The 20,257-nt window shown below is 45.1% G+C and overlaps 2 protein-coding genes across 2 annotated transcripts in view; both read right to left on the bottom strand.

Annotated features, from left to right (window-relative positions):
- Positions 1-156: 156 nt before the first annotated feature.
- LOC149466167 (uncharacterized) overlaps positions 157-20,257 on the bottom strand; it is a 69,971-nt gene continuing 49,870 nt past the window's right edge. The window contains exon 13 of the mRNA XM_089672709.1: positions 157-1,489. Coding sequence (XP_089528835.1) covers positions 736-1,489 — 754 coding nt within the window. The 3' untranslated portion in view covers positions 157-735. The remainder of the gene's footprint in view (positions 1,490-20,257) is intronic.
- LOC149466168 (uncharacterized) lies at positions 1,501-16,402 on the bottom strand. The gene is made up of 7 exons (XM_089672887.1): positions 16,324-16,402; positions 11,034-11,158; positions 10,791-10,909; positions 10,079-10,181; positions 7,395-7,499; positions 7,150-7,268; positions 1,501-1,739 (listed from the first exon to the last, which is right to left on the bottom strand). Exons 2-7 carry the CDS (start codon positions 11,065-11,067, stop codon positions 1,644-1,646), a joined length of 576 nt encoding a protein of 191 aa, XP_089529013.1. The 5' UTR covers positions 11,068-11,158; positions 16,324-16,402; the 3' UTR covers positions 1,501-1,643.

The following is a 20,257-nucleotide window of genomic DNA, read 5'->3' as shown; positions in this document are numbered from 1 at the left end:
ACTGGATACAGAACTGAAAACGGGTGCAGCAGTTACCCGCGATCAGTCAGGCGCTGCAACTCCCTTACATGCTGCAATGACCGTTTTATCATGTTTTGGAACTCCAACCAAACCGTATTTTCTAGTTCCGAAACTGAAAGACAAATTGGCTGAAGGTGCATTTCAAGGACTCACTTTATTCGTAATCTTTGAACCAAGCCTGTTTAGTTCTGACACAGGTGACTGCTAATATTCGGAAGAATTAGATATCACGCCTGACCAGACCCTTGATTGATTACTGTTCCAGGACAGTTCACCCTATCATGAAAGGCATCTGCCAAACATCTTGGATGGTCATCACCAGTGTCATGCTGGGCTTAATATGTCTACTCAACACACAGCATGAAAAATGTTCCCTCAAGGAGAGTGGTGACCTGAATCCCAGAGGAACTGCTATCTGTAGATACGTTGAGGAAAGTGGAAAGCTAGCACTGGACCTGTAGGGTTACCAAACTGGCATTATTATGTTAAGGTATTGATGTTGATGTAAATGATCTGGTTCCGGGCAGGCGGCTTGTACAACCCAGAGGTTCTACATGGTCTCCCTGGCTTGTAGTGTACATAAAGAGAATTGAAAGTGAAGCGCCACACCACTGCTAAGAGGTCCAGATACAACTTTCTTTATATAATTTAAAGTCAGGGGTAAAATACACAAAAGTAGCCAACACGTTTCAGGGGCCTAAGATCCCCCCTTCGTTAGGGGAATTTGGACCCCCAAAACGTGTTGACTGACTTCTCTTGTAATTTATGGGAAGCTAGATGCGAGACGAGAGTGGCTTTTCTCGTGAACTGTTTACTACACTCGGTGCATGAAAATGGCTTTTCTCCCGTGTGTGACCTCTGGTGCGAAATAAGGCTTCCTTTTCGGGTAAACCGTTTGCCGCACTCAAGGCAAGAATACTGGCGGTCGCTCATGTGAATGACCTGATGTACAGCTAGATGGGACTTATCAGTGTAGCATTTCCCGCATTCAGAACACGAGAACGGACGCTCTCCCGTGTGAGTCCTCTGGTGGGAAATTAGAGTCTTGCTATGGGTGAAGCTTTTCCCACATTCTGAACAGGAGAATGGCTTCTGTGCCGCATGAGTCCTTTGGTGGGAACGGAGACCTTGTCTCTGCGTAAAACACTTCCCGCACTTAGAACATGAGTACGGTTTCTCGGCTGTGTGAGTTCTCTGGTGGGATATAAGGTTTCCTCTCTGGGAAAAAGACTTCCCACATTCTGGACATGAAAACGGTTTCTCTCCTGTATGTATTCTTTGGTGTGTGAGAAGATTGACCTTCTCTGTAAAACATTTCCCACACTCCAGACAGATATAAGGCTTTTCCCCCGTGTGAAGTTTCTTGTGTTTGAGAAGAGACGTCTTCCGGGAAAAACATTTCCCGCACTCAGGACATGAATGTGGCTTCTCCCCTGTGTGAGTTGTCTGGTGCACCAGCAGTTTGGATCTGGAGACAAAACATTTACCACACTCAGAACATAGGTACATCCTAGCCCCTGTACGGGCTCGGCCATCAAAATGACACCCCCCAATCGATGAAGCATCCAAAGCAACATCTCCATTGTTAACTACAGGATGGAGATTAAGAAAAATAATGTTTTCTACTGGAGAACTGGATGGGATGTCACCATCTTCTGCGTCGTCTTCAGGAGATAAAATAGAAGCATGCTGCATGGTGTACCTTTGGTATCGTCCACCTGGAGAAATTGAAAACAAGGAGAGGAAGCAGGAATGGTTTTATACTTATCTTTAGGAAAGAGATAAATACTGAAATGTTATGTCTTTCTTGTCTTTCTTTTTTTTAGGCTACACTGGAATCTAACTTTTTAGACTAGAATAGAATTTACCAACTGCACAAAAAATGGCAACCGTCCCAACCTAGAACCAGCCTTAGAAGCAAGGTGGACATGGAAGGGCAACACACATCGCAAACAAACAAAGGATTTCCCAGCAACACTTACCAGCCAGCCTGCAAAACAACCAATGTGGCCCTGTCTAATGGTTTGCCTTAAAAACAAAGTGTTTTGTTTGCACACATTTGCAAATACATGCATAATCCACAGTCCCCCGTCAAGGGTCTTTTGTTTACTGTGGACCTATCTCTAAAATTTCCAGAGCCTTCATAGTAGGAGCACATATATCAATGGATAGGTTAAGGGCAGGTGTACCTGGGGGAGCCAAACCCTCCTTTAAGGTACAGGGATGCACGTGACGCCCAGCTATACCAAAATGACAGCAAAGGCATCCAGTGCATCCAAATTAACCAACAGCACAAAAGATGGCAACTGTCCCAACCTACAACCAGCCTTAGCAGTAAGGTGCACATGGAAGGGCAACACACATCGAAACAAACAAAGAATTTCACAGTAACACTTACCAGCTAGCCTGCAAAACAACCAATTTAGTCTAAAAGTGATCAGAGGACTCTTAATACAGCACTGAGCGAACTATTGGCGCTATATAAATACTGTATAATAATAATAATGTGGGACTGTGGCTTCCGCATGTATCTGCAAATGCAGATACATGCGTAAGCCACAGTCCCACGTCAAGGGTCCTCTATATACTGTGGACCTAACTAAAATTTCCACAGCCTTCATAGTAGGAGCAAATGTATAAATGTATAAATGGATAGGTTAAGGGCAGGCATGCCTGGAGGAGCCCATCCCTCCTTAAAGATACAGGGACGTACATGACACCCAGCTATACCAAACTGACAGCAAAGGCATCCAGTGCGTCCCTGCATCTAATTTAGCCAACTGCACAAAAAATGGCAACTGTCCCGACCTACAACCAGCCTTGGAAGCAAGGTGCACATGGAAGGGCAACACACATCACAAACAAACAAAGGATTTCCCAGCAACACTTACCAGCCAGCCTGAAAAACAACCAATTTAGTCTAAAAAGTTTGCGTTAAAAACAGAGGGTTTTAGTTTGCACACATTTGCAGATACATGCGTAAGCCACAGTCCCGCGTCAAGGATCCTCTGCATACTGTGGACCTAATTAAAATTTCCAGACCCTCCATAGTATCATGGTGGTGATCAGGACACTGGTATTATTATTATTATTATTATACAGGATTTATATAGCGCCAACAGTTTGCGCAGTGCTTTACAATATAAGGGAGACAATACAATTACAATACATTTCAGTACAGAAGGAATGTGAGGGCCCGGCTCGTGGAGCTTACAATCTAAAGGAAGGGGGAGGTGATACAAAAGGTGATGGCTGGTGGAGGTGATTCAAGTACAGGCTGGTGGAGGTGGGGTAGGCTTCCCTGAAGAAGTGAGTTTTCAAAGATTGCCTAAAGGCAGACAGGGTGGGGGCTGCCTGAACATGCTGTGGTAGGGAGTTCCAGAGGATGGGAGAGGCTCTGGAGAAGTCCTGGAGCGTGGGAGGAGGCGATGAGGGAGCTAGAGAGGAAGATATCATGAGAGGATTGGAGTGGGCAATTTGGGCAGTATCTGTGGATGAGGTTGGCAATGGTATGGGGTATGGTGGTGATCAGGACACTGGTATGGGGTATGGCAGTGATCAGGACGCTGGTATGGGGTATGGCGGTGATCAGGATGCTAGTATGGGGTATGGCGGTGATCAGAACACTAGTATGAGGTATGGCGGTGATCAGGGTGCTGGTATGGTGTATGCTGGTGCATAGAGCACTGGTTTGGCATATAGTGGTGATCGTGGCGCTGGTATGGGGTATAGCAGTTACAGTGAGGAACAGAAGTATTTGAACACCCAGCGATTTTGCAAGTTCTCCCACTTAGAAATCATGGAGGGGTCTGAAATTCACATTGTAGGTGCATTCCCACTCTGAGAGACAGAATTTAAAAAACAAATTCAGGAAATCACATTGTAATAATTTTTAAAGAATTTATTTGTCTTGCACTGCTGAACATAAGTATTTGAACACCTAAGAAACAGCAAGAATTCTGGCTCTCAAAGACCTGTTACTGTGCCTTTAAAAAGTCCACCTCTACTTCACTCATTAATCTAACTTAGCAGCACCTGTCTGAGCTCTTTAAAGACACCTGTCCACCCCACAGTCAGTCAGACGCCAACTACTACCATGGGCAAGACCGAAGAGTTGTCAAAAGACACCAGAGACAAAATTGTGGACCTCCACAAGGCTGGAAAGGGCTACGGGGCAATTGCCAAGCAGCTTGGTGAAAATAGATCAACTGTTGGAGCAATTGTTAGAAAATGGAAGAGGCTAAATACGACTGTCAGTCTCCCTCGGACTGGGGCTCCATGCAAGATCTCACCTCGTGGGGTATCACTGATGATAAGAAAGGTGAGGAATCAGCCAGGAACTACAAGGGAGGAGCTGGTCAATGACATGAAGAGAGCTGGGACCACAGTTTCAAAGGTCACTGTCGGTAGAACACTACGCCGTCATGGTTTCAAATCATGAATTGCACGGAAGGTTCCCCTGCTCAAGTCATCACATGTCCAGGCCCGTCTGAAGTTTGCCAATGACCATCTGGATGATCCAGAGGAGGCATGGGAGAAAGTCATGTGGTCAGATGAGACCAAAGTAGAACATTTTGGTCTAAACTTCACTCGTCGTGTTTGGAGGAAAAAGAAGGATGAGTTGCTTCCCAAGAACACCATCCCTACTGTGAAGCATGGGGGTGGTAACATCATGCTTTGGGGTGCTTTTCTGCGAAGGGGACAGGCTGACTGCACTGTATTAAGGAGAGGATGAATGGGGCCATTTATTGTGAGATTTTGAGCAACAACCTCCTTCACTCAGTCACAGCATTGAAGATGGTTCGTGGCTGGGTCTTCCAACATGACAACGACCCGAAGCACACAGCCAGGATAACCAAGGAGTGGCACCGTAAGAAGCATATCAAGGTTCTGGAGTGGCCTAGCCAGTCTCCAGACCTAAATCCAATAGAACATCTTTGGACGGAGCTGAAACTCCGTGTTGCTCAGCAAGAACCCCCAAACCTGACAGATCTAGAGGATATCTGTGTGGAGGAGTGGGCCAAAATCCCTGGCTTCTTCTCCTCTCCCTCCTGCTGGCAGCTGCTGCAGAGAGAGCCATACAGGGGATCGGTTCCAGTAATTGTCCTCCCGCCGCACCCATCACCCTCCTTCCTTTCCTTTCCAACTGAGAGCACACAATAAGATCCTTAAGGATGAAGATTGGAGGGAAGGGCCCAGAAAATATGTTACCCTTTGTTTTCTGAAGGAACACAATGAGTGATCAGTACTGATCACTCACTGTGTTCATTCCTAACTGAAGCCTAGTAAACTGTTTTGTTTTGTTTTTTTAAGGGGGAGGGCCCTGTCAGGTTGGCTGTATGGGGCCCCGTGGTTTCTATCAGCAGCCCTGGTTGTAGGTTTTGGGTTAAGAGGGCTGATCTGTGAGGGGTCACCAAATTAGGTTCACACCACCTGCCGAGAAAAACATTCTGTTTTCCCCGTGGTTAGTGATCGCCGCTGCTGGCAAAGAAAGGAGGGCCGTGCCTTGCGTTTTTACAATTCAAGGCGCCATTTCCCTGTTTTTTTTAGCTGCCATGCAAGGTTGCAAAGAGCCCTGCGGAAGGGATGTACAAAAATGTATCCATGCTGCATTATTCTGAAAACGTGCTGCCCTGCAGCTCACAACTGCGACAAAGTGCAAAAGAGGCACAGAGAAAACCGGCCCTTAGTATTCTATTACTCACCTGTGCAGATCTCTGGAGAAAGTTCCTCCTCCTTACATATACCATCGTGGCTCATAACCATCTCTTCTGCTTCCTCTTTCACTTCAACTTTAACAACAAATACATTTTCACACTGAATGATACAAAAAGAAACACAAACAGTACATTTTACCGATTAGGAATGATATAAAGGAATCGCTAGTTCAGCGAGAGAGACAAACATCTGGGTAGAGCAAGGAACAAGTGACAGGAAAAGGTCCAAATATACTGACAAGCAGAGCCGGAGCAAGGGGTGGGCAAGAGGGGCAGCTGCCCTGGGCACAGTGGGGATTTGGGGCATTGTGCTAGAAGGGGTGATTTGGAGGAAGGATTTGTACTAGGAGGGTGGATTTCTTTTAGGAAGGGGGATTTGGGAGGTAGGATTTGTGCTAGGAGAGGAGATTTGGGGGAGATTAATGCTGAGAGAGTGACATTTTGGAAGGGGGAGGAGGGGATTTATGCTCAGAGGAGAAATTTGAGGGGTAGAGGATTTGTGCAGTTTGGGGAGGGACAGGATTTGAACTGGGAGGGGGAATTTGTACTGGAAGAGGGGGAATTTTTGTTTAGGAAGAATTTTGGCTTGCAAAGGAAATTTATGCTAAGATGGTAGGTGTGAAGATTAGTACTTTTTTTGGAGGAGAGGGAGGGGATTTTTACTGACACATAATGCTCATACATTTGGGTTAGGGGTGGGGGTGGGAGTGCCGTTTGGCATCTTCGCCCTGGTCGCTAGATAACCTTGTCTGTTCTCTACTGACAAGTAGAGTAACAGTGCAAGTACATACAGTCCTGGGAGTTCAATAAATGACTGCTGCTGTCCACTTGACTTTTTGTCCTTTATATGGGTCAATTAATAGATTTGCTTTAAACAGTCTTCTGCACAAACAAACCAGTATTTAGGCATGTACGCCCTCCGCAAAAAACACAATATGTTGATTCCCTGAAAGGCTATGCCCCCAGATATAGAATAGAAATCTGTGCTAATTTCTCCCTGTCTGTGACCATCAGTTTCCTCTACCTGATCCTCCTGAGGGATCTCATGATGTTCCTGTGGGATGCTATAAGGATGCTCAGTTCTATCTATCTGGTCGTCCTGAGGGATCTGAGTTCGTTCCTGAGGTATCTCCTGATGCAGAGCACAAGTCTTAATTAAGACCCTCAGTTCCATCTACCTGATCATCCTGAGGGATCTCATGATGTTCCTGAGGGATGCTATTAGGTTGCTCAGTTCTATCTACCTGGTCGTCCTAAGGGATCTGAGGATGTTCCTGACTTATCTTTTGATGTTATAATGAAACCGCAGAGCACAAGTTTTATTAAGAACCGCAGTTTCATCTACCTGATCATCCTGAGGGATCTCACAATGTTCCTGAGGGATGCTATTAGGTTGCTCAGTTCTATCTACCTGGTCATCCTGAGGGATCTGAGGTTGTTCCTGAGGGATCTCCTGATGTTCCTGTGTGGAGTTCCAGGAATACAGAGGATGGGGACATCTCTCCAGGGGATTTCTGTTACTGGATCCATCTAAATCAAGTGTATATATAGTTATATAGACAAGTTCTAGAAAAGTGTGTTTTGAACTGGCCATAGATGGATCAAAGAAAAAAAATTCTAAGGTCTATTTTCTATAGTTGAGAGTTTATTCCTCACCTGTGCTGACCTCTACAGGAATTTCTTCCTCTTTAATTCTCACATATCCCTTTTTCTCCTCCTCAGCTGTGACCGCTCTCGGAGTGTCTTTGGTGTCTCCAGGGTCTGTGAATAAAGAAGAGGATTAAGCTGACCATAGATTCAGTTCAGCATGGCCGGTCCATCGATCGACTTCAGTACAGCCTGCCTGTTGAATTTTTTGCATGTGATTACTGCCAGCGGTTATAGCAGCTAGCAGTGATCATTGTGTTCTGCCAGCAGGGAAAGCTCCCTGCATCCCCCCACCGGCAGAACACAATAGCGCCTGGACAGGGATTCCCCCATCAACACTAACTGTGTTGATGGGGGAAATCAAGCGATTTTCTTTCCTGCAGCCCGTGATTGCAAGAAAGAAATTTGAATTATCTATGGCTTGCTTAAAGCCCCCTGTACTGAGATGTGATGACCCCAGACGGTGTGTGTGGGGGGAGGCTGGTCATGTCTCTTAGCTCGTAATACACAATGACATGATGTGAAGAGGGGAGCCGGAGTCTAATAGAGACTGATAGCTTATGACTCCCCCACTGGGCACATACTGTCTCCCCATTACCGTCTACTGACAGAAGACGGTGGAGAAGAAGAAATTTTAATGTTTATTACAGAGTTACACAGGTCAACCCTCAAAATTTCCACTCGCCTGCTCACATTTGGCGAGTGGAAATACCTTGGCGGGCGAGTCACTGTGTTTGACTCTGGGGATGGCTTGAATTTCTCTCGCACTCTGCAGGCGGGTAGGGGGGTTGAGCTCTGGTCGTGGTGAGCTGTAATTGCGCAGCCCTCTGATGGGACGGCCCCTCTCTCTTGGTAGGAGAAGGTGGAGCCTCAGCCAATAGAGAGACAAGCCAAAGCCCCTCCCCCTCTCCGCTTCCCTGCCAAGAAAAACACGCCGTTCTGGCTCCGCTGTCTGACATCCCTCATCTTGAAGCTGCTGTGTGCCCTGTACCCTGCTGTGTACCCTGTACCTTTCTGTGTGCCCCGTGCCCTGCTGTGTGCCCTGTACCCTGCTGTGTGCCCTGAACCCTGCTGTGTGCCCTGTACCCTGCTGTGTACCCTGTACCCTGCTGTGTCCCCTGTGCCCTGCTGTGTTCCCTGTGCCCTGCTGTGTAACCTGTACCTTTCTGTGTGCCCTGCTGTGTGCCCTGTACCCTGATGCGTGCCCTGTGCCCTGCTGTGGACTCTGCTGTGTGCCCTGTACCCTGCTGTGTGCCCTGTACCCTGCTGTGTACCCTGTGCCCTGCTGTGTCCCCTGTGCCCTGCTGTGTTCCCTGTACCCTGCTGTGTATCCCATACCCTGCTGTGTACCATGCTGTGTGCCATGCTGTGTGTCTTACCTTGCCTTCTATCTTGCTGTGCACCCTGTACCATTATCAGTGAGGCCATGAGGGGTCTGTCAGTGGGGGAAGAGGGCAGTAATTGGGGGGTAGGGTCTGACAGTGGGGGACTGGAGGAGGACATGGGTTGGAGGAGATGAGACTGGAGGAGGACATGGGATGGAGGAGATGGTACTGGAGGAGGACGTAGGAGACAGGAGATGGGACTGGAGGAGTAGGATATGGGATGGAGGAGATGACACTGGAAGAAAAGGACATGGGATGGAGGCGATGACACTGGAAGAGAAGGACATGGGATGGAGGAGATGACACTGGAAGAGAAGGACATGATATGGAGGCGATGACACTGGAAGAGAAGGACATGGGATGGAGGAGATGACACTGGAAGAGAAGGACATGGGATGGAGAAGATGACACTGGAAGAGAAGGACATGGGATGGAGGCGATGACACTGGAAGAGAAGGACATGGGATGGAGGAGATGACACTGGAAGAGAAGGACATGGGATGGAGGCGATGACACTGGAAGAGAAGTACATGGGATGGAGGAGATGACACTGGAAGAGAAGGACATGGGATGGAGGAGATGACACTGGAAGAGAGATTTTACATTGCTTTATGTCAATATTGTCAAAGTTGTTGTTGCTAATATTTATTTTTGTAACTTTATTCTGCATAAAACATTTAACAGTGTAATTTCATGAGATATTTTACAAGGGAGAGTTTAGGGGAGGAATTAGGGGCAGGGCAGGGTAGGGGTTGGGTGGGGAAACTGGTGGTGAGTAACTCTTAAGACCTGGCTGGTAGCTCAGGACTTGAAATTTTGAGCCCTGACATAGATAGTTTGGTTGAAAAAAAAGACATACGTCCATCTAGTTGAGCCAAAAATGGAAAACCTCCATATACACTATCCTATACCCACAGTTGATCCATAGGAAGGCAACCCCCCCCCCCCATGCTTTAGCATGGTCCAAGCTGCTCCAGAAAAGGAAAAAAATCCTTCCTGATCCCTCAGGAGACAATGAAATATTCCCTGTATCAACTATCCCTAGTGTTATTACCTATAATATCCAGTTCTGTAACTATATAACTATATTTTGTGCATTTAGGAATGTATCCAGCTCTTTTTAAAAACAATGTATCGAGCTGACCAGAACTAGTTCTTGAGTCTATTCTATATTTTCAGCTCTTTCTGAGTAGAAGCCTTTCTGTATTTGGAGGGTAAATCCTCTGTAATGACCTGAAAGTGAATAACTCTACAAAAGGTTAACTATGCATATATTGTATATGGGTCTCCTATGTATTTATTACTCACCTGTGCTGATCTCTGGAGGAGCCACCTTGTCCTTACACAGCTTATCACCCTTAAAATACGACTCTTTAACATCTTCGACTTTAATAACAATTAGGTCTTCACCCTAGATAAGACAGAATAGGGAAATTCAACAAACAATAACCACACTTTTCTTGGATTTGGATTTTATAAAAACAAAGAGTCTGTTTAATATACTAAAAAATATATATATTTATGGGATTATTAATGTGTGATGTATACTGTATTTGGCACCTTCAAAGTCCCACTGCTAATGAATGTGTGGATCTTGATATGTGAAGGGGTGAGGTGCCCATGACTACTCATTAATGACCCACTAATGGGTAAAAATGATTACCCATCAATTGTTTTGATATAGTTATGGCTGCAAATTCAAAATCAATTACCTCCAGTTCATAGTTAAAAAAATTTAGTTTATTAAGACTAACTAAAAGTTGGCATATAGACAGGCCAGATTTATCGGGGCTTCCACGCTACAGATTCATGTACCTGTTTCAAATAGGTACATGAATCTGTCTGTCACAAGCATTGACAATTGTGATGTGGAGGGTTTATTCCAGGTATTATGTCAGGTTTATAATGAAACCGCAGAACACAAGTTTTAGTTAAAACCCTCAGTTCCATCTACCTGATCACCCTGAGGGATCTCATGATGTTCCTGAGGGATGCTATTAGGTTGCTCAGTTCTATCTACCTGGTCGTCCTGAGGGATCTGAGGTTGTCCTTGAGGGATCTCCTGATGTTCCTGTGTGGAGTCCCAGGAATACAGAGGACAGGGACATCTCTCTGGTGGGTTCCCATTACTGGATCTATCTGTAGGAAACACACACACTGACTGAATACATTGTTTATATGTCTTTATATCAGAGAATGTGCCTATATAGGTGGATCTTCAATACTCTTCTCCCCTCTACAAGAAATTAAAGTCTCCTCTTACCCGGAGATGTGAAGGGCGGCTGGTACTTCATCATAATGTCCTTTTACAGATCCTTGTGATCCTCTAAACACTTCCACTTCTCTGTACATTTGAGTCTGGTCTTTATATAAAGGAAGAGTGTTGAACTGAAATAAATTTAGAAGAAAACAAATATGTCATGTTTATTTACAAAGCCGAGAATCTAAAATATACCCAATAGCTGTCCAGTCAGTCTTTCCTTCAAGTGCAATCAGGCAGGGGAAAGGGAGTCTGCTTTGCTGACAGTAAAAAAACTAATTCCAACTTTTTCTTGTGTCTATAGCCAGATGTATACTGATAATCATTATGGTGCATATTCTTAAGCATTAAGCATTTTTTTAGGGTTGGTTCACCTAAAAGTGTTAATTTATAGGTGAAGCCTGGTGGACTAAGTCAGCTCTTGGGTTATTTTATGTCTTGGATACTCCTTCAGAAAGATCTCCCTGCTGTAATTCCCAGTTTCTGCACACCTTTCTGTGTTCCAGAGTTTCCTGTTACATTCACCATAATTGAGAAAAATATTTGCAGAGATGATGGGAGTTCCTCGTAATGGATACAGCCAGTGTGCAGAGCCAGGATCTCAGCAGGAGAATCTCACCAATAGGGTTCCTGGGAGACATAAGGGACTGTCATGGAAATATTGATTTTAGGTGAACTAACTCATTAACGGGAACCTGATTAATCCTTCTGAGAGTTTATCAAAAACAGCCTTTCTCAATCTCTTCAACACAGAGGAACCCTTGAAATAATTTTCCCATCTCATTGACTATATATCCAACTTCTGATACATTAGAGCAGGGATGTAAAACTGGCGGCCCTTCAGCTATTGCAAAACTACAACTCCCATCATGCCTCTGCCCTTGGAAGGCATGCTTGTAACTGTCAATCTTGCAATGCCTCATGGGACTTGTAGTTTGGCAACAGCTGGAAGACCGCCAGTTTGACACCCGTGCATTAGAGTGATGGTCATTAGGAGGAATGCTCCTTACACTTGATGACATTGGGAAGAATTACCAACTTACAGATAGCTAAAAAAAAAAAAAAGATCAGTGGTGTCAGTGGGAACTCATTGGGGTTTATTTACTAAAGCTGGAGAGTCCAAAATCAGACTCCCTTCTGCATATAAACCAATCAGCTTCCAGGTTTCATTGCCAAAGCTTCATTGAACAAGCTGAGGTTAGAAGCTGATTGGTTTCTATGCAGAAGGGAGTCTGATTTTGGACTCTCCAGCTTTAGTAAATATACCCCATTGTGTCTAATAGGCAAAAATTACTCATTGCTCAAGCAACCTCTGGAGCAGGGTTTCTCAACCAGGGTTCCTCCAGAGGTTGCTAGAGGTTCCTTGAGCAATGAGCAATTTCTGCCTCTCAGATAAGTTCCCACTGACACCATTCATCTTTTTTAGCTATCTGTAAGGGGTTAATTCTTCCCAATGACCACCAGTGTAAGAAGCATTCTTTCCACCGACCATCACACTAATGTATATTGAGTTGTAGATATAGTAATTTTTAGCAGGGGTTCTCTGAGACTGAAAAGTTATTTCAAGGGTTGCTCTACATTGAAAAGGTTGAGAAAGGCCGCTATGGTGGAACTCCAGCATTCCACAGAACCCTGGTTTAGAAGCTCTGATCTAAATTTAGAATGTAGTTTTGAATGGAATAATAAAGAGTTAAAACCTCTGAGGAAGACTAGACACAAGGTCTGACTCTGCTGAATGATTGTTATAGTGTGGCAGCTCTCTATTGCCCATTGGATCTCGTATAGGGTTCCTGAGAGAGTTGACCTGTGGGAAGAGAAATGTTGCAAAGAGCCAAGCAATAGGTTTTGGGTTTGGTCCAAATATAAATTTAAATTTGTATGTCATAATAAACAGGTCTATCAAGAAAGCCAATGGGTTTTGGGGATTGTGATAGGTAAATAGGTTGTGGTAGATACATTTTATATCTGGACAAATCCCTATGGCTTGGTATTCTTCAGCTAGCCGTACACGAATAGTTTTTTTTTGTGGCTGAATGATTGAATGAACAGATTCCTCCATCCACAGTACATAGCATGGATGAACAAATGTCCTGCTGTGGCTATTGTATTGTGACATTTGGCCCTGCTGCCTGATAAAATACCCAGACAGTGATTGCATCTGATTGGATGCAGTCACTGTTCCAAAGAAAATTTACCAGCAGGTTGCTTTGAAAAAAGTCAACTTTTGTTGAATGGAGTGGGACTGGCAGGCACACCAGTTGAGTGAATTTCAGCCTGTTCCCCAGGAACCTGATGAAATTCACACATTGTATGGCCAGCTTTTTTGCCAGTATGTGACATCCCCCCAACACCAGGGAAAAAAGTGATGGAAAATCCTTCTGTGGTGCCAGCTGTTTCACTGACAACTAAAAGAGGATTTCTTCTTACTTCCTATTGGAACACAAAGGTTTAATCCTTCTCTAGTCTAAACAAAACTAAAGAAAAATTTAGCTATGAATGCAGTTGAACCCCTTTTTTTTACCAGGGTTTGTCTTTAAGTGGCGCATTGGCGACCCATTCATTAGACAAGCCAGATATTTTAATTTCAGATGCATTCGTTAATTGAAAAATTTCGTTTCGTCATATTCACCCAATTCGTTTCGTATCTTCGGTATTTGTTTTGTATATTTGTTGGTCCAGGTGGATTAAAAACAATTTTGTAGTTTTTCCGCAAGATTGCTATATATTTGATATATTATTAAATCAGATGTATTAGAATCAGAAGGATTCAATATTTTCGGATGCTTGTCCAACCCACCATGAGAAATGCCATTAGCTGATTGGACAATATCGACTGGCGTCATGCGCATCTGAATTGACGAATGGAAGGAAATTCGGATCCATTTGTTATCCGAATCGAAATTATCAAATAAATTTGAAAATGTAATTCATTTCCCCATGAGCCTGAACTACAATTGCATCATGTGATGTCATCCGGATGAAACAGATGAATTCATTAATTTCGTTATAACTTTTTTTTCCCCCATTCATTGACATTCGTTACTATGTCCATTCGGAGATTTGTATACATCCAATACATCCATAAATTTTCATCCAATAAATGAACCAAAACGAAATGCACATGTCTGCCATTCATAATGGCACTGGATAAATAGTCATCAAGCAACAGATACACATGGTAGTTGTTGTGTAACGAGCTGTCATTAGTTGGTTAAGTACACAGAGACACTGTATCCAGCCGATTCTAGGGGGCGGATATCGTATAATTATTGTGATCGGCCATCACAGCAATCACATGGTACTGTTTACAGTGTTGATCCTTCCCCTTCCAACAGGGGAGAGAGCGATGAAGTTCTTGTAAATGGGGACAAAATGAATTGATTACGAGCTGCACATTTATTCAGTCTGTTGTAGTGACACCGGGATCATTTTTCTGTTAATCTTTTCTTGCCCCCCTTGGGTCCAGTGTTATGTTACAAAGTATTGTCAGTCAAACAATCACAGCACTGAAAACTGAAAAATGGCCTGACAATGCTGGGGGATTACAGGCTGGTACTCAAGTGAGTGAGGATATAGTAGTGTTTTCAAGACAGCGAGGAATCTAATGTATAGAATTTGCCGCTTTTTGAAGTCTGTCGAATGGCTTCCCTGTGCCTGCGCGTCCATTTGTTCTACCACCCTGACAATACAGTCATGGCTAAAAATATTGGCACCCCTCCATTTCTGTCAGATAATGCACCACCTTGCCCATAAAATTGTTGTAATTACAAATGTTTCGGCATTCTCCTGTTTATTTCTTTTGTTTGTATTGGTATGGCACAAAAAAGTGGAGAAACAAAAAGCCAAATCTGACACATTCCACGTAAAACCCCAAAAATGGACTGGACCCAGTGTGCCACATGGAGCATGGAGAAGAGAAAAAGAAGCAAAGAATTGTCTGAGGATTTGAGAACAAAAATTGTGGAAAAGCATAGACAACTCAAGGTTACAAGTCCATCTCTAGAGATCTTAATGTTCCTGTGTCCACTGTGCGCAACATTGTCAGGAAGTTTACAGCCCATGGCACTGTAACTAATCTCCCTGGACGTGGAGGAAAGAGTAAAATATATCAAAGATTGCAACAAAGGATTGTTGGAATGGTGGCTAAAGAATCTCCATCAACTTCCAGAAAAATTCAAGCTGACCTTCAGGCACAGGGTACAACTGTGTCCGCTCGCACTATATGTCACCATCTGAATGAAAAGGGACGCTATGGTGGAAGACCCAGGAGGACTCCCCTGCTGACACAGAAACATAAAAAAGCCAGATTGGAGTTTGCCAAAATTCACCCGAGAAAGCCAAAATCCTTTTGGAAGAATGTGCTGTGGACAGACGAAACAAAATGGCAGCTTTTTGGTAAAGCCCATCATTCTACTGTTTTCATAAAAAGCAATGAGGCCTTTTGAATTAAAGAATCCAGTCCCTCCAGTCACACATGGTGGGGGGGTCACTGAGATTTTGGGGTTGCTTTGCTGCTTCAGGCACTGCATGTCTTGGCCATGTGCATGGCATTATGAGATCTGACTACCAAAGAATTCTGGGGTGCAATGTAGGGCCCGGTGTCAGAAAGTTGGGTCTCCAATGTCAGAGGTCATGGATCTTAAAGCAGGACAATGACTCAAAGCACACGTCAAAAAGCCCCCAGAAATGGTTTCAGACAAAGCACTGGAGAGGACTGAACTGGCCAGTAATGAGTCCTGATCTCAATCCCATAGAGCTCCTGTGGACAGATCTCAAAACAGCAGTTGAGAAATGGAACCCTTCCAATCAGAGAGACCTGGAGCAGTTGGTGAAAGAAAAGCGCTCCAAAATTCCAGTAGAGAGGTGGAAGTAACTCATTAATGGTTACAGGAAGCCATTGATTTCACTTATTTGTGCCAATAATTGTATCCAGTCCATTTTTGGGGTTTTGCATAGAATGTGTTAGATTTCGCTTTTTGCATCTTCATCACTATGGCCAGAGGATGGAACCTGAGCCCCAAGAAATAATGCAGCAAATTTACTTCCTAAGTCTTGGGAGCACAAGTTCCCAAAATATGTCCCCACCACTATCACCCCCAGCCCCAACAGAGCCCCCTCTAATGTTCTACAAATCCAGAGCCCACCATCAGTCCCAGTGGAGCCCCCCATCCAATGTTCTACACATCAGAGGAGTGGCAGGAAGATGAGGATGTATGGAGGTGACATGACCCCCCCATCCAGTCCATACACAGTGCTGGGACCCCCTTCTCTCATAATAAAAATACATTATTACCTCCTCCTCACTGGGCACACACTCTTCACACTCACACCCCCACCAAGAGGATTCTCACACCGTTAGAAAACCAGTTCTGGGCTACAACAAAATGGCCACCAACACTTCTTCACTAAGGACAATTGAGCATATCTATAGATTTACTTTTTATTATAATTTTTTTAAAACAAATGTATCAATGCAGGGAGAATAACTCCAAATGTGTTGCAGAAAAAGTAAAATTTTACTTTTGCTTAATATATGTATTATTTTCAACTGGACTACACAAAAATGGCCACTGCTTTTCTGAACTGAAGACCACTTTGTCATTTTAACATAAACATGGATGTCATAATAATAATCATGTAGCGCTACCCCCCCACAGGACTGGCTGGACTTTGGGTCCCCCTATTCCTGCACAGCCAGGCAACACACATTTTCAGCAGGCACACGTAGTCAATACTACAATACAATACAGACCATGGTCTTGTTTTTGTTGTTTTATAGAGGGGAAAACAGTTTGGGTGGGGATAAGGGATTATGGGGTGCCCAACTTGGCTTGAAAGAACAACTTGAGGACAATCTTCCTTCTCTATGTACACAAAAATACATATTATGGAATGTAATCCCTCCAGAATAAACCATCTCTAGAAGATCAGTAGCAAAGGTTCCTCTTTTAGGAGCTCTATGTCCCCTGAATGAGACTCACAAAGTCCCAACACTTTGCAAGAAAATGGCAGCCCACCTGGCTGCTTTTTGAAGTTCCCCAGAGCAATGGATCTAGGTTTGCTGTGACACTGTCCCCATGAAAGCATGCTGGTTGTTGCATCTCGCTGCCTTCTTCTTTGAAGGCCCTGGGAGTGAAGAGGTGTAGAACACTTTGAGGTCCACCATGACTAAACTGCCTTCTTAGCACAAACTCCAGACTGTACTAAATTACTTTCGACAGAGCACAGTATGAAAAAAGCACTTCCAATACTGATCCCCGCTCCGGCACATTAGCACAAGATTATCCCAAGCAGGGGGTGAAGGTTGGCAGTAGCTGTCCCTCCCAGATGGCTAGCTGGGTATTGCACCTGGCTTCTTTGACCCTATAGGCTTTGGGTGGTAAGCATATGTACTCACCCTTTCCCTTACAATACAGGGTGTCTCCTGCATGAGACTGAAGGGTGGTAAAATTCCCTCTGATCAAACTGCTCCTTTCCTTCCTTCCTCGGCTCCTGCCCGGAGGCAGAGCCCCCAGCCCTGGGGTCCCTTCTCAAGCCTCACGATCCTCAACTCAGCACTCCATCCTCTGCACCAGCAACAAACCCTCTGCTCTTCCGCCCACTAGCTTCTAGAAGTTTCCATGGACTTCCAGAACCAGGGGAAGGCGATAGACCTGACCTGCAAAGCCCTCCAGTCCTCATGATCCTTGACTCAGCACTCCATCCTCTGCACCAGCAACAAACCCCTGCTGGCCAGGGCTTTCATATTTATAAGGCCCATCTGACCACACTGCCAGGCTTCCTGCCAGGGATTGTTCAGACTCCCATAAATATTCAGATCCTTGCCTCTGCCCTTCCACCCACTAGCTTTTAGAAGTTTCCATGGACCTCCAGAACCAGGGGGAGGCAATAGACCTGACCTGCAGAGCCCTCCAGCCCTCCCAGGCCTTACAATCCTTGACTCAGCACTCCATCCTCTGCACCAGCAACAAACCCCTGCTGGCCAGGCTTTCATATTTGTAGGCCCACCTCACCACACTGCCAGACTTCCTGCCTGGGATTGTTCATACTCCCTTAAATATTCAGATCCTTGTCTCTGCCCCTCAGCCCACTAGCTTCTGGAAGTTTCCATGGACCTCTAGAACCAGGGGGAGGCGATAGACCTGACCTGCAGAGCCCTCCAGCCCTCCCGATCCTCGACTCAGCACTCCATCCTCTGCACCAGCAACAAACCCCTGCTTGCTGGGCTTTCATATTTATAAGCCCACCTCACCACACTGCCAGGCTTCCTGCCTGGGATTGTTCAGACTCCCATAAATATTCAGATCCTTGCCACTGCTCCTCCACCCACTAGCTTCTAGAAGTTTCCATGGACCTCCAGAACCAGGGGGACGCGATAGACCTGACCTGCAGAGCCCTCCAGCCCTCCTGATCCTCAGCTCAGAGCTCCATCCTCTGCACCAGCAACAAACCCCTGCTGGCCAGGCTTTCATATTTATAGGCCCATCTCACCACACTGCCAGGCTTCCTGCCAGGGATTGTTCAGACTCCCATAAATATTCAGATTCTTGCTTCTGCCCCTCTGCCCACTAGCTTCTGGAAGTTTCCATGGACCTAACTTGGCGATAGAACTAACTTGCAGAGCCCTTCAGCCTAACCTGAGCTTGACCTCCCCCCCCCCTCCCAGACATGCTTACTTCAGCTACTCTGTGAGCCAAAGTAAATGTACCTGTCTAGGAGGAGGAGGTAATAATGTCTTCGTATTATGAGAGAAGCGGGTCCCAGCACTGTGTGTGGACTGGATGGGGGATCATGTCACCTCCTCAAATCCTCATCTTTCTGCAACTCCTCTGATGTGGAGAACATTAGATGGGGGTGCTCTGCTGGGGATAGGATGATGTCCCTTGGATTTAAAGGGTTAGTTCACCTGCATCTACGGGTAAGGGGAGGCTGTAGATAAAAATAAACTGCGGCTTTAACCAAAGTTGAATAATGTCTCTGCTATAGGTGTAGGCCATTTAAATACCTCCCAAAAACTGGTTGAAAAAGCAAGCAAAGTAATATCAAACTGCCGCTGGCTCTCCAGACAGACGTGATGACCTCACCGCTGAGCTCTGCCCTACTTACGGTTCATCCAACAGGGAGTCTTCCAGGGGCAACAGACTCGGTTAAACTCAGAGATGGCATCATCTCTTCCTGACTTGTTGCTAGGGCGTTGCTAAGATATCACTGCCCACTTCCACTATCACAGGAGCTCTCAAACCCCACACGTGTGGTCCGATATCTCCTGTGTTGCAGCATTGCAGAGCTACTACAACAGGGGAGAGAGCAGGTGCATTTAAGTACTTCTGACCTCTTAGCCCCCATCAGTGAAGGACAGGGAGTCATGGCTTCTTAGTACATATTCTGGGGGCCCATAATCTGTCTGGATTTACTTATTTATTTCAGGTACTTATATAGCGCCATCAATTTACGCAGAGCTTTACATATATATTGTACATTTACATCAGTCCCTAACCCTCAAGGGGCGTACAATCTAAGGTCCCTAACTCACATTCATATATACACATACTAGGAGCCAGTTAGCCCACCAGCATGTCTTTGGAGTGTGGGAGGAAACCCACACAGGCACAGAGAGAACATGCAAACTCCAGGCAGGTAGTGCTGTGGTTGGGATTTGAACCAATGACCTTAGTGCTGCTAGGTGGAAGTACTAACCACTCAGCCACTGTGCTGCCCTACTTTGGGTTTAGCTCCTTGCGACTCCATTGATTCAGTTCTGGTGGCAGCGAGCCAGTGATTTGTTAAAGCCACCATCCCCTCTGAGACAAAAGCACGTGTGGCATCTAGCCAAAGATACACCACACTAAGTAGTTTATATTTGAAAGCTATCCACTGACTGCTTCAGCTCTCCACCCCCTATTTTCTGAAAGCTCAGACAAGCTTTATAAACTCTACACTTTGAACGGAAATCTATGTAAGGGATTACAACCACTTTAAGGAAAGGAGTTTAACTGAGTCTGTTGCCCCTGGAAGACTCCCCGTCGGATGAAATGTACATAGGGCAGAGCTCAACGGTGACATCATCATGTACATCCTGAGAGCTGGCGGCTGTTTGATATGCTTTGCTTGTGAGTGACCATCAAGTTTATTAAACTGTACTTCACTGTAGGATCTCCTTGCTTCTTTCTGTCATGTTAAGGTCCTTGAGGCAAATCGTTGTGTGGTGTATGCCATTTTGAAGTGTG

The sequence above is a fragment of the Staurois parvus genome, unplaced genomic scaffold (assembly GCF_062004578.1).
Source record: "Staurois parvus isolate SC_StPar_1 unplaced genomic scaffold, SC_StPar_1.0 ptg000132l, whole genome shotgun sequence".
In the NCBI taxonomy this organism is placed as follows: Eukaryota; Metazoa; Chordata; class Amphibia; order Anura; family Ranidae; genus Staurois; species Staurois parvus.
This window is presented reverse-complemented; position numbering and strand designations above follow the sequence as displayed.

What these genes read in the sequence shown, in the direction of transcription:
- LOC149466168 (XM_089672887.1), bottom strand. Translation starts at nt 11,067, where the DNA reads ATGATGAAGTACCAGCCGCCCTTCACATCTCCGG. An exon ending in AGATCCCTCAGGACGACCAG is followed by an intron (nt 10,182 to 10,790) that starts GTAGATAGAACT and finishes TGTCTTATCTAG; the next exon opens with GGTGAAGACCTAATTGTTAT. An exon ending in TCCTGTAGAGGTCAGCACAG is followed by an intron (nt 7,269 to 7,394) that starts GTGAGGAATAAA and finishes CACTTGATTTAG; the next exon opens with ATGGATCCAGTAACAGAAAT.